General features: G+C 46.1%; 1 protein-coding gene across 3 annotated transcripts in view; it reads right to left on the bottom strand.

Moving 5' to 3' along the window:
* The window catches only part of TESK2 (testis associated actin remodelling kinase 2), a 149,912-nt gene that overhangs the window by 1,701 nt on the left and 135,910 nt on the right, over positions 1-12,301 (bottom strand). For 2 of the 3 annotated variants that reach the window (XM_054490120.2, XM_063665330.1), the window contains exons 5-10: positions 9,683-9,829; positions 2,328-2,410; positions 2,019-2,103; positions 1,392-1,475; positions 1,108-1,194; positions 292-409 (exon numbers count right to left, since the gene is read on the bottom strand). In XM_054490120.2, the coding sequence (XP_054346095.1) occupies positions 292-409; positions 1,108-1,194; positions 1,392-1,475; positions 2,019-2,103; positions 2,328-2,410; positions 9,683-9,829 (604 nt within the window). The remainder of the gene's footprint in view (positions 1-291; positions 410-1,107; positions 1,195-1,391; positions 1,476-2,018; positions 2,104-2,327; positions 2,411-9,682; positions 9,830-12,301) is intronic. The other variant, XM_054490140.2, reaches the window with a different exon arrangement.

Below are 12,301 nucleotides of genomic sequence, written 5' to 3'. Positions count from 1 at the left end.
CTCACTAGTCATAACAAATACAAGCAGCATTTTACCACAGAATGTTTTTACTCATGAAAGCAAAGCTGATACCATGGCCCTGTTTCACCAATGAAGAAACAGACTCAGAGATGGGAAGCAGTATGCCAAGCCACAGCTCTTAAAAACGCGAGTACTTTCTGCATCATCTCCTTCCCCTCCCCTTTGTTTCTAGACCTGGGATCCTGGCAATCACAACCCTAAGAGGAGAAGGCCCCAAATCCAAATTTCCTCCCTTAGGGTTAGGTTGGGCTCCCTGGTCTAATCTCTTACCCCTGGCTGTGGGCTGCAGCTTCCTATCCCTCTCCTGCTCTTCTTCCTGTAGGCGGCTCAGAATTTCCTCCAGGGTCTTCCCAATCTCCACAAAAGATGGGCGCAGTTTGGGGTCCATCTGTAGGTATCCACAACAGCCATGAGCTCTGCCCTCCATCTGCCACCCCAAAGATGGCATTTGAGTCTATTTCTGGCATCTTTGAAGATTCAGATGTGTAGCTGAGAGACCTTTTCTAAAGGCCCCAGACAATGAAGGTGATCCCTACAGTTCAGGTCAGGGAAAACACTACTGTCTACTACCCTCCCTGTCTTGGTGTTTGTCTTATCACCTTGTCACAGAACCTTCCAAAAGTATGCTCATATTAGTTTATTCTGTTCTTGAGTTCTGCTCCTAATGTGTTTCTGGGAGGTATCTGAACAAAGCCCACCTACCCCTTGATCCTAACAGATAAGGTCCAGCCCCAGAGCTATATACATGAAGGCCAAGAAGAGCCTTTCTCATATGCCTCAGGACCAGTTGGATCCACAGTCCAACAATAAAACCGGACCAGAGTTCCATCAACACCCAAGGCAAGGAGTGATGGGTCTACCCTACAGGCTGAGGACCAGATAATACAAAGCAACTTTTTTCTTTCCTTGGTCCAGAGCTCTGAATAGGTTAGCTGCCAGAGGGAGGAGGAGGAGGTGTGGTTGCTGTCACTACAGTGAAAATGAGGTCCCTCACGAAGCTAATTAGCAGCCTCTCTGTACAGTGCTAACCAGGTGAAAAGGGTTCAGCCAGCCCCTGATGAAAGGCAGAGGGAGAAAGACACTCACATTACAGCAGTTGAAGGTAAGCTGCAGAAAGTCTGGGGGACAGTCTCCCACCATGTGCTGGAAAGCATCATAGTCTAGCCCGAAATTCTGTGGATGGGTATGGAAAGCATAGGTAGACAGTTCATTAATCCCCCCACCCATCCTAGCCTGCTCAGTAGAAGAGGTTGGGAGCTGCCCCTGACAACCAGCAACAGAGTTCCAGCAAGTCCACCCCAGGGACAGAACAGTTCCATTGCATCAAACTAGTCCCATCAGTGGCAATGATCCCCATGCTTGCAGCTCACCTCTGTGCGGGGAAGATAGTCCGGATCGGCCTGGATGCGAGCGATGATCTCGCAGAGGATGATACCATAAGAGAACACATCTGCCTGGTGGGTAGTCAGACTTTGGTTTCCCTCTTAATGGGTTGAGGGGTAGGGTATCTGCCCCTGCCCCTGCCTCCCCCGCACCCCATCTAACAGCCCAGGCCTGGGCCATATTGCCCATACTTCATCCAAGTCAGTCACTGGGCAGCTGCCCGGTACCACCACTGCTCTTGGTAGGAACATCTTGGACACTGCTAAGAGTGGATTCGAAGGAGAATCGGCTGAGTGCGATGGCTCATGCCTGTAATCCCAGCACTTCGGGAGGCCGAGGCGGGCAGATCACTTGAGGTCAGGAGTTTGAGACCAGCCTGGCCAATACGGTGAAACCCTGTCTCTACTAAAAATAAAAAAAATTAGCTGGGCGTGGTGGCACATGCCTGTAATTCCACCTACTTGGGAAGCTGAGGCAGGAGAATGGCTTGAACCCGGGAGGCAGTAAGCCAAGATCGTGCCACTGCATTCCAGCCTGAGCAACAGAGTGAGACCATCTCAAAAAAAAGAAAAAGAAAAAAAGGAGAATCAGGCTTTGAGATCCTCCAAACTTACCTTTTCATTATAGGGCTCATCTCGGAGAACCTCAGGTGCCATCCAGAATGGGGAACCCACCACGGCCAGCTTCTCACTCCCCAGGCTGTGGGGTAAGATTATACAGAAAATGAGCTTGCCAATGGCTGGTGCAATGGAATCTTTTGCCCATTCCTCCACCCCAAGGATGGGTACAGACGAGGGCTAAACAAATTTAGGGAGCTGAGGTTGAGCTGTGACCAAGTCCTGGCCACTGGGGAGGAGGCTAGAATTTTCCCTTAGCTTCAGCTCCCTGTCCCTTGGACCCCAGCATCCAGCAGGGCTACACACCTGACATCGGGGATCTTCTCAGCCAGGCCAAAGTCAGCTACCACTGCAGAGTAACCATTCTCATCCCTCTTTATCAGGCAGTTCTAGGGTTCCCAGGAAGGAAGAGAAAATAATGTGGCTCAGAAGCAGGGATCAGCCAGCCATAGAGTTACCACCCATTCCTCCCTTCCTACCACAGGGCACCTTGTCCCCTGCTCCTTGGTGAACCGTACTCAAGCTGACCCCACTGGTCAGATCAGGGGCTCTAAGACAGCCAGGTGAGATGAGTTAGTCCTGGGTCTTGGGTGGCTGTCCTAGGATACACTTGACATTCCAAACACAATTACTCATCTTTGCTTTCTAAGTGCTAGGCATAGTTTTAAGTGCTAGAAATAGCTAGATGAAAACAACCAAAACCCTTGTCCTCTTGGAGCTTGTAATATAGGAGAGAACAACAGACTATCAGGCCCCTGGCCTCCCTTCTTCCTCAGAAACACAGACCCAAAGCCCAGGCCTGACCTTGCCAACTTGATATAAGCACAAGACAAGTGTCTAAGCCTTCACTAACCTTGACTGTCCACAAGATCACAACCAACCTCTTCTCTGGCATTAAAAGTCTATGATCTGGCTTTATCCAACTGGCCTAGCCGCTGTCCCCCCGTCCCTGGTGACCCTATGCACATATCCTCATCCAAAGTTGTCACAGACAAGCTTGACTTACCGAACCTGAACAGGTCCTTCAAGCCTTTGCCTTTGCTTACACTGTTCCCTTTCATTTGCAATATTCTCCCAATTATCCTTTTCAACTAAGAAAATTTTGTATTTTAAGGCAAGCTACCTTTTTAGCCATGACCTCATCTTTCTCTCTCCCTCTCATCTCAACTCCTTTAGCTCCTCTATGCCACTCCTCTTACAGTCTAGCAGAAAAGCTATGAACCCCTCAGGAGCAAGTTCTGGTTTGCCTTCCTTCCTCACAGCTTTCAATTCATGAGATAGGCTGAGAACATGCTCACTGAACAAATGCTGTCTTCAGGTCAACCCAAGTAACCTGTAAATAAACAAAAAGCAGCAACCAGCTCTCCCCAGATAGCTGCTTTCAAAATAGCCCTACACTGCTCTGGCTCAGGAGGCACCTCACCCCACCCCCTTCCTTCAGAATAGCAAAGAGCAGGGATCCTTGGCTCACAGAAACACTTCTGGAGCCAGCAAGGCCCCATCTGACCCAAACCAGCCCTCCCTCTTCCTTGCCAGCCTTGGTATGTCTAGTTGCTAAGACATGGCCAAGTCACCTCCTGCTTACTCCTGTCAGATACAAATCAATCCCTTACTCTGGCCTTGACATGATTACACCATTCCCCTTCCCCAAGCTGGAAGGAGCCGTGATTTCATCACTTTACCCTGGATCACAGGTAGACATGCCTCATCTCGCTTCCAGGAAGGACAGTTCTCATGCTTGTCCTGGCTTTGGCTCTTTAATCAGTCCTGCTGGCTCAGCACTCCCAGCTCCCTGACTTTGATTGTCTGTGAGAAGATGGGCCCTAGGCCAGCCTGCCTATTAGCCAAAGCCCCAGCTATAGGGCACCAGCCTGTGAGGCAGTGGCAGCTCAGATATGTCACCTGTGTCTCTTCCCTCCTAGAAGACTTTTGAGTGAGATAGCCCTGCCTACACTAAGCAGTAAGAGAGGCCCAGTCAGATTTCCCTGAGGCAAGAGGTGACCTTTTCAGTTTCAGAAAACAGCCCAGGCACCGTTGCTGCCTGGTTCCCATTCTTCATTGTCCTCACACCTATTATATCACACTGCAGCAGTGACTTACATGTTTGCCTCTTCACTGGCAAGGAATGATTTCATTTGTCTCTGTACCTGTAACCTAGCACAGGTACCCAGAAGGAGCTTGGCAAAAGTGTGTTAAATGAAAGTTTGGTCTGATGACTGAAGCAACTGGGCTTCTTTTAAAAGCATGTGTCAAGCTGGGTGTGGTGGCTCATGCCTGTAATTCCAGCACTTTGGGAGGCCGAGGCACGCGGATCACCTGAGGTCAGGAGTTCGAGACCAGCTTGGCCAACATGGTGAAACCCTGTCTCTACTAAAAATACAAAAATTAGCCAGGTGTGGTGGCAGGCACCTGTAATCCCAGCTACTCGGGAGGCTGAGGCAGGAGAATCACTTGTCCGGGAGGCAGAGGTTGCAGTGAGCCAAGATCACACCACTGCACTCCAGCCTGGGTGACAGTGAGACTCTGTCTCAAAAATTAAAATTAAAAAAAGCGTGTGTCAAACGTATACAATAATCATACATTCCACTCTCCATAGTGAGGACTGAGCTGACAAGAGACTCAAAAGGGTGGCCATGGATGCATTTCCTGGAAACCTACACAAATTCTTCAGAACTGGGCCAGATCAGACACCTGAAAGTTCCTGAGGTGTCCTGGAACAGCTGCACAGTCAGTATTAACACTGAATAAAGCCAACTGAGTGGAGAAATGCCATGTCTATTAATTCATGTTCACTCTAAAGCTGTTTCTGCAACAAAAACAACAAAACACTTTCTATGTGGCTTCACCTCTTTCCCCTCACCCACAACAAAATGACTCCATAAACCCAGTTAGGATCAGGCAGGAAAAGACTGATTCTACTGAAAGACTGAACAGTTAAGAGGTTCTTTTCATAGCACAGGGAGATCAGTGACCAAACTGCCAGACTCCTAAATGCCTCAGGAACTGTTACATTTCAAGTCTCTTAGAGGATTATCTGTTTGGTGTGATGTGTCCCATCCCTTGCCCTCAATCCCACCATGTGATCCCATACCTTTACCATAGCTCTTGTGTAATGACCTGCTGACTTAAATATCTCCACAACTAGAGTAGAGCCCATGGAAGGTAGAGATTGGATTCCCCAATATTGTGCCCTCTAATAGCACAGCATAAATAGTTCCCAGAAGCTGCTGATGGTTTTAATTATAAAAATTAACTTCAGGGTACACTAACAGTCACTCTCTACATCCCTCCAGCATTCAACGTTGTTCCTAATTCATGTTCTCTTCACTCTGAAAATTGGCATTTTCTATTCCTCATTGTGTGGCATAGCCTAAGACCATAACTGAATAGGCTTTTCATTCTAGTGAAATCACCTAAGTGGCTTCTATGCAGTCAACAATAACAACAGAAAAGAACTAAGAACTAAAGGTGCAATTCATAATTCATACTCATTCCCAACAGTAATCACAGAAGATCAGTTGGGCAGTAATGGTATTAAGCAGAAGCAAACTACTTTCTCAGCTGCCCCCAAGAGCCAAGGCTCGGGTATATGTGTACTGGTTACTTCTAGAGCTACTGATAAAAGCCTGTGTGTGGCTATTGGCACTTCTTCATAGTGCTCACAAACTGAATATTTTTAAAGCCACACTGCTTCCCACTTCCTTCTAAGTAAGTTCCTGGCCTTGCCACTGCAAAAGTCTGTTTCAGGCTGTTTCTTAGAAGTAATTACAAAATTAGACTGAATGGCTATATCTGACAGACATTTTACTCTTAGAGCAGCATTATTGCAGTAGCTGCGGACATGAATCCTATAAAGGCAATACTACTTTCAGGAGGCACGTTGATAGGAAACTAGGGATCTTTTTGCTTCTAACCACAGGCTCAGGATCATTTGGAAAAAGGTATCTACTTCTCTCTGTCCTGGTTTACCCACTTGGAACACGTTACCTCTACTTTAAATCCCTCTTGTCAGCTCTGGTCTGAGCAGTGTGGACTGATCACTCCTGCAAAGTCAAGGACAGCATCTATTTTACAGACTGGGAGCACAGAGGTTCCAAGGTCACTGAAGTAATTCAGAGATGGGGACAAAACTGGGCCTGGAACCCAGAATCTCAGCTCTGGAGCAGGTGTTTTGGCCTCTTTGCTATCAAGCCCTTCACCCTTCCCTGAAATAGGCCCAGGAAGACTTTACTGTCATAGGCTCTGTGCTAGGTGGTAAGAATACAAAAGTAAATAAGAGGAGCACTTGAGAAACTCATATGCTGGTGGGAGATACAACAGAACAATCAAGTGATATGGAGTGTATAATATTAAAATATAAGAAAACCTGATACTGTCCTTAAAGAAATAAGACACAGACCCAAGACGGACTATGAAGAGATAATTTGGAAACCTCAGAGCCCTCTACTGTCCCTTTAGCTTTATTTCTCAGAGATGATAAAAGGGCAATGAACACAGACAGTATCTCAAATTGGACAGTCTGGTTCATAAGACTCACTTGTTTGTCTTCAACTTGAGATCCCCTATAGTGTACTTCCCAGCCTTCCTCTAGAGTTTGCAAAAGTCCTTTGTTCTCACCACCTGGAAGTATCCTCAAAACTTCCTTAAAGTCCAGACCCAAGAAAGTACAGCCCAGAAATATAGGGAGTTATTTCTCCTATGTTCCTAGTTTCTTGTCTCAAGCCAATTGACACTGGGAATACCCATTCCCCATAAGGAAAAGCAAAGGGTAGTGGTCTTATTCTATAGTCCAAAAAGGTTATTTTTATAATACAGCACAACAAGCCCAGACAGAACCACACTTGGACACTAGCACAATGGGACAAAGTGCTTTTGGGGCACAGAAGGGAATATGATGAACTCTTAGACTCGGGGGCTTTCCTCGAGGAAGCCTAGCTACCCTGGCCTAGAGTGATCTTTCCTGCTCGGAAAACTTGTCATCTGTGTAGCTAAACAATTATAAAATGCTGTGCACTACCTTTTAGTAATTTGCCAACAAGACTATACATACCTCTAGGTCAGAAGTTCCTCTTTTCTAATATTCCTTCATCCTTGGAGCCAGGTACAGGAGACACTTGTGTGTGTGTGGGGGGGCGGGGGGAGGGGGGTAATATCTGTGTAACTGATACATATTTTGTCACAAACTCCTTCTATCTTAGAAAAAATGGTGCTTTCTGAGTAGGAAGCAAAGATTTGATATGTAAGTTGATTCAACCCCATCCATTTGCCTGGAACAAATGCATTTTTCTTTTTTTTTTTTTTTCAAGACGGAGTCTCGCTCAGTCGCCCAGGCTAGAGTGCAGTGGCATGATCTCGGCTCACCACAACCACCATCTCCCGGGTTCAAGCGATTCTCTCGTCTCAGCCTCCCAAGTAGCTGGGATTACAGGCACCCACCATCATGCCCGGCTAATTTTTGTATTTTAGCAGAGACAGGGTTTCACCATGTTGGTCAGGCTGGTCTTGAACTCCTGACCTCAGGTGATCTGCCCGCCTCGGCCTCCCAAAGTGCTGGGATTACAGGTGTGAGCCGCCACGCCCGGCCTGCACTTTTCTTAGTCTTGGTTTTCCAAAACATTCTGGGGGAGAAGAAATGGCTAATAAAGAGATAAGATATCACCTTCCAGGTCTCAACTGCCTAACTGTCCAGTTCTTACAGACAGTAATGTAGATAAAGGGCTCCTTACAACTAGGCCTCAGCTGGTTCCCAGTTTCTGCTTGCCAGTCTTGTGCTCCTTCAGGAACAGTGCAGCTGACTACAAGTGACTCTGCCACACACCAAAACCATTCCATGTGAGACATCCAGGTACTTACTGCTTTAGGCTTTATTGACTCACAGTACTGCTACTTTTGTTCCCTTTCAAGCTTTTTCTTAAGACGGGCTCCCTTCCCCTCCTCCTCACCTGGGGCAGAAGGAGTAGGAGTATGTGCACGCATGTGTGAATATGTGTACATGTAGGTCTTGAGGGTGGGGAATGAAGTGACAGCTATTCTTAGGCAGGTGCAAAACTCTTATACACCTCCCTAGCAGACTTTAATTCAGTTCTTGGGCAGAAGTCATATTAGATATGTTAGATTGCCTTATAGTTCCCCATTAATAATCAAACAGTACTATTTATATAAGCCTTGTCATGATGGTATCTTAGACCATTTGGCTATGAGGTGCCTGTTTTGTGGCATGGCCAACTTCCTCTGAAAGCGACTCTTTTCTAACCTGGTCACACAGCAATTTGGACAGCAAAAGAGTGCTACAGAGATCAGCTGATGCCAAAGAGGAACTGGCAGGGGAGCAGAAACTCAATCACACAGGCAGAAAATGGGTCAGTACATTTGGCCCTAAAAACCTGCATTCAGGTGACTAAAAATCACTGAACTCCTGCTCTTAGCTAAGAACTACATCCTGGGGCCACAGGAAAGAAAACTGATAGGCCCCTATACTGCCTTGACTGCTGCCATTCCTATAAGGCAAGAATTTCTTAACCCTTCTCATGTCATTTGCTCCTGTAACACATATTCAGGAGACTGAAGTTAAACATGAAGGCTCTCAAGATGTATGAGTTGGCTGGGCACAGTGCACGCCTGTAATCCCAGCACCTTAGGAGGCTGAGGTGGGTGGACTGCTTGAGCTCACAAGTTTGAGAGCAGTCTGGGCAACATGGCAAGGCCCCATCTCTATTAAAAATACAAAAAAAAAGGCTGGGTATGGTGGCTCACGCCTGTAATCCCAACACTTTGGGAGGCCAAGGCACGTGGATCACCTGAGGTCAGGAGTTTGAGACCAGCCTGCCAACATGGTGAAACCCCATCTCTACTAAAAATACAAAAAATTAGCCAGGGGTGATGGCGGGTGTCTGTAATCCCAGCTACTCAGGAGGCTGAGGCAGGATAATTGCTTGAACCCGGGAGGTGGAGGTTGCAGTGAGCCAAGATCACTCCATTGCACTCCAGCCTGGGCAATAAGAGTGGAAAAAAACAAAACAAAACAAAAATACAGCCAGGCATGGTGGTGTACGCCTGTGGTCCTAGCTATTCGGGAGGCTGAGGTAGGAGGATTGCTTGAGCCAATGGAGTGGAGGCTGCAGTGAGCCGAGATCATGCCACTGCACTCCAGCCTGAGTGACAGGGCGAGACCCTGTCTCAAAAAAAAAAAAAAAAAAAAAAGTATATGTGTTGGCTCACTCAGCACCGAAAGGAGCCTGCTGTAAGAAAATATAGGCTTATGGGGGGGCACAGTGACTCACGCCTATAATCCCAGCACTTTGGGAGGCCAAGGCGGGTGGATTGTTTGCAGCCAGGAGTTCAAGACCAACCTGGCCAATATGGCAAAATTCTGCCTCTACTAAAAATTAGCTGAGTGTGGTGATACGCACTTCTAGTCCCAGCTACTCAGGAGGCTGAGGCACGAGAATCGTTAAACCCAGGAGGCAGAAGCACTCCAGCCTGGGCAACAGAGTGAGACACTGTCTCAAAAAAAGAAGGAAAAGATGTAGGCTTTCTAAGGACTAACTATAAAATACAATGAATTATGTCCTCTGTGATTAAATGTTAAATCTAACACAGCTTTCTTGGCAAAAGAGAAGGGTGGTATCTCTCAATGAGTTGTCAGAGTAAAGCCTTCATACCTTAGATGTGAGGTCCCGATGAAAAATGCCTTTGAAGTGAAGGTAGCTGAGGCCCACTGCTATGTCATAGGCCAGTTTTACCCTCACAGTCCAAGGCAAATGCAGGTTACTGTCTAGCAACTGTTCCAGGTTCCCGGAGTTGATATACTGCAAAACAGAAGGAAAACCCAGCTACCATTTATCAGAAATGTTTAGGCTAGTGGTGAAACCATTAGAGTAAACACCTAGAAGAGAGAGACTGTATTTTTTTTTTTAAGTTACTGAGGGCTTATTCTGCCTCCAAGCACTATGGTAGGTGCTGCACACAGTGACACTTTCCTTTAAGGAGATCACAATCTATTAAGGGACATAGTCAAACAATATCATATAATAAATATTAAAATATAGTTATGTGCAGGTAGGACAACACCATGCAGCGACAAGGATAAAGCTAAACTGTGGAGGCATGTCAGAGGAAATGCAGAGAGGAAATAAGGAGTCAGAAATGATGATCTGGAGTAGCAGGAAAGATGGATGCAGAGGGAGCAGCATATGCAAAGTTACAGGTTAAGTGCATGATGCATTCAGGAACTTAATTTACTTTGATATGGCTAGAGTGCATTTATAGATGAGTCAGGAAGTGAGGCTGATACGTTTTGCTAAGATACATGAACTTTAGCCTGTCTATAGGAAACAAAAGAAGCATTTTAAGCAGGAGAGCCACGTGGTTATATTTGCTTTTTAAAGAAAATATTATTTTAGCAATGGTATGATAGATGGATTAGAGTGAAAAATACAGAGAAAGGGAAATAGGAGATTACTGCAATAATCCTGGTGAGAGCAGGGCATCTGAATCATGGCAATAGTGGAGGCATTGGAACGAGGCAAGATTCAAAATGTATTTAGATGGCAGAGTTAAAAAAAAAAACTTGATAATTGCCTGGATTAGAGAATGAGAGCAATAGGCTATTGGTCCCTGGATGTCATTTTTAAATACCCAGAGAGCAAGGAGAGGAGTAGGTTTTTAGAAGAACAGGCAATGTTAAAAGAGAGTGAGTTCAGCCCAGGTGTGGTGACTCATGCCTGTAATCCTAGAACTTTGAGAGGCAGGAGGATTGCTTGAGCTCAGGAGTTCAGACCAGCCTGAACAGCATAGTGAGAGACTTAGTCTCTACAAAATTAGCTGGACGTGATGGTACACACCTGTAGTCCTAGCTACATGGGAAGATCACCTGAGCCTGGGAGGTTGAGGCTGCAGTGAGCTAAGATCATGCCAATGCACTCCAGCCTGGGTGATAGACAGAGTGAGACCCTGTCTTTAAAAAAAAAAAAAAAAAAAAGATAGTGAGTTCAGCTGGGAGAATTTAAATTATTAAAGGTGCAGGTGCTTATTGGACAACTAAGGTGGAAATGATCTAAATAGAGTCAGTTTGAAGTTTAAGAACAAAGTCTAAGTGAAAGACTTAATATTTAGGAGGTAAAAACATTGAGCTGAAGCACTCATGCATTCCAAGGTCACGCATGCCCAGGGTTTAACATGTAAGATGGGAAATTAACAGAATCCCAAGGAACAGACAAGAATGTCAATAGGAGAATATTCTAAATGTTCAGAAGGATAGCCGGGCACGGTGGCTCATGCCTGTAATCCTAGCACTTTGGGAGGCTGAGGAGGACGGATCACCTGACATCAGGAGTTCAAGACCAGCCTGGCCAACATGGTGAAACTCTGTCTCTATTAAAAATACAAAAAAATTAGCTGAGCATGGTAGCAGGCATCTGTAATCCCAGCTACTCGAGAGGCTGAGGCAGGAGAATCGCTTGAGCCCGGGAGGCAGAGGTTGTAGTGAGCTGAGATCGTGCCATTGCACTCCAGCCTGGGCAACAAGAGCTAAACTCCATCTCATAAATAAATAAATAAATAAATAAATAAATGTATGTTCAGAAGGACAATGACATTCTACATGTCAGAAGGAAAGCATTCTACAAAGGAAATGACTGACAGTATCAAAAGCTATGAATGAGGAAGACGAGTTTGAAAGGTGTCCACTGAATTTGCAACCAGGAAATCATTGGCAACCTTGGACAGAGCAGTTTCAGTAAAGTGGTTAAGACGAGTAAGACTGAAGTGAACAATGGAAAGAGTAGCAGATACGGTTATGGAGAAACTATGTGAAGATAGTCTGGCTGTTCATAATTCCTAAATACCCATGAAGGGCAGCTTTGCTTTTTTATTAAAAAAAAAAAAAAAAAAGGTGAATAAGGCTGGGCACGGTAGGAGGCCAAGGTGGGAGGATCGCTTGAGGTCAGGAGTTTGAGACCAGCCTGGGGAAAGTGGCAAAATCCCGTCCCTACAAAAAATACAAAAATTGGCCAGGCACAGTATCTCCCAGGGGTGGGATCACAGTAGCTCACATCTGTAATCCCAGCACTTTGGGAGGTCAAGGCAGGTGGATTACCTGAGGTCGGGAGTTTGAGACCAGCCTGACCAACATGGAGAAACCCCGTCTCTACTAAAAATACAAAATTAGCCAGGCATGGTGGCGCATGCATGTAATCCCAGTACTCGAGAGGATGAGGCAGGAGAATCGCTGAACACGGGAGGCGGAGGTTGCAGTGAGCTGAGACCACACCATTGTACTC

This window comes from Pongo pygmaeus, chromosome 1 (genome assembly GCF_028885625.2).
Source record: "Pongo pygmaeus isolate AG05252 chromosome 1, NHGRI_mPonPyg2-v2.0_pri, whole genome shotgun sequence".
NCBI classification, from domain to species: domain Eukaryota; kingdom Metazoa; phylum Chordata; class Mammalia; order Primates; family Hominidae; genus Pongo; species Pongo pygmaeus.
Note: the sequence above shows the minus strand (reverse complement) of the source record. Positions and strands in the feature narration are given on the sequence as shown.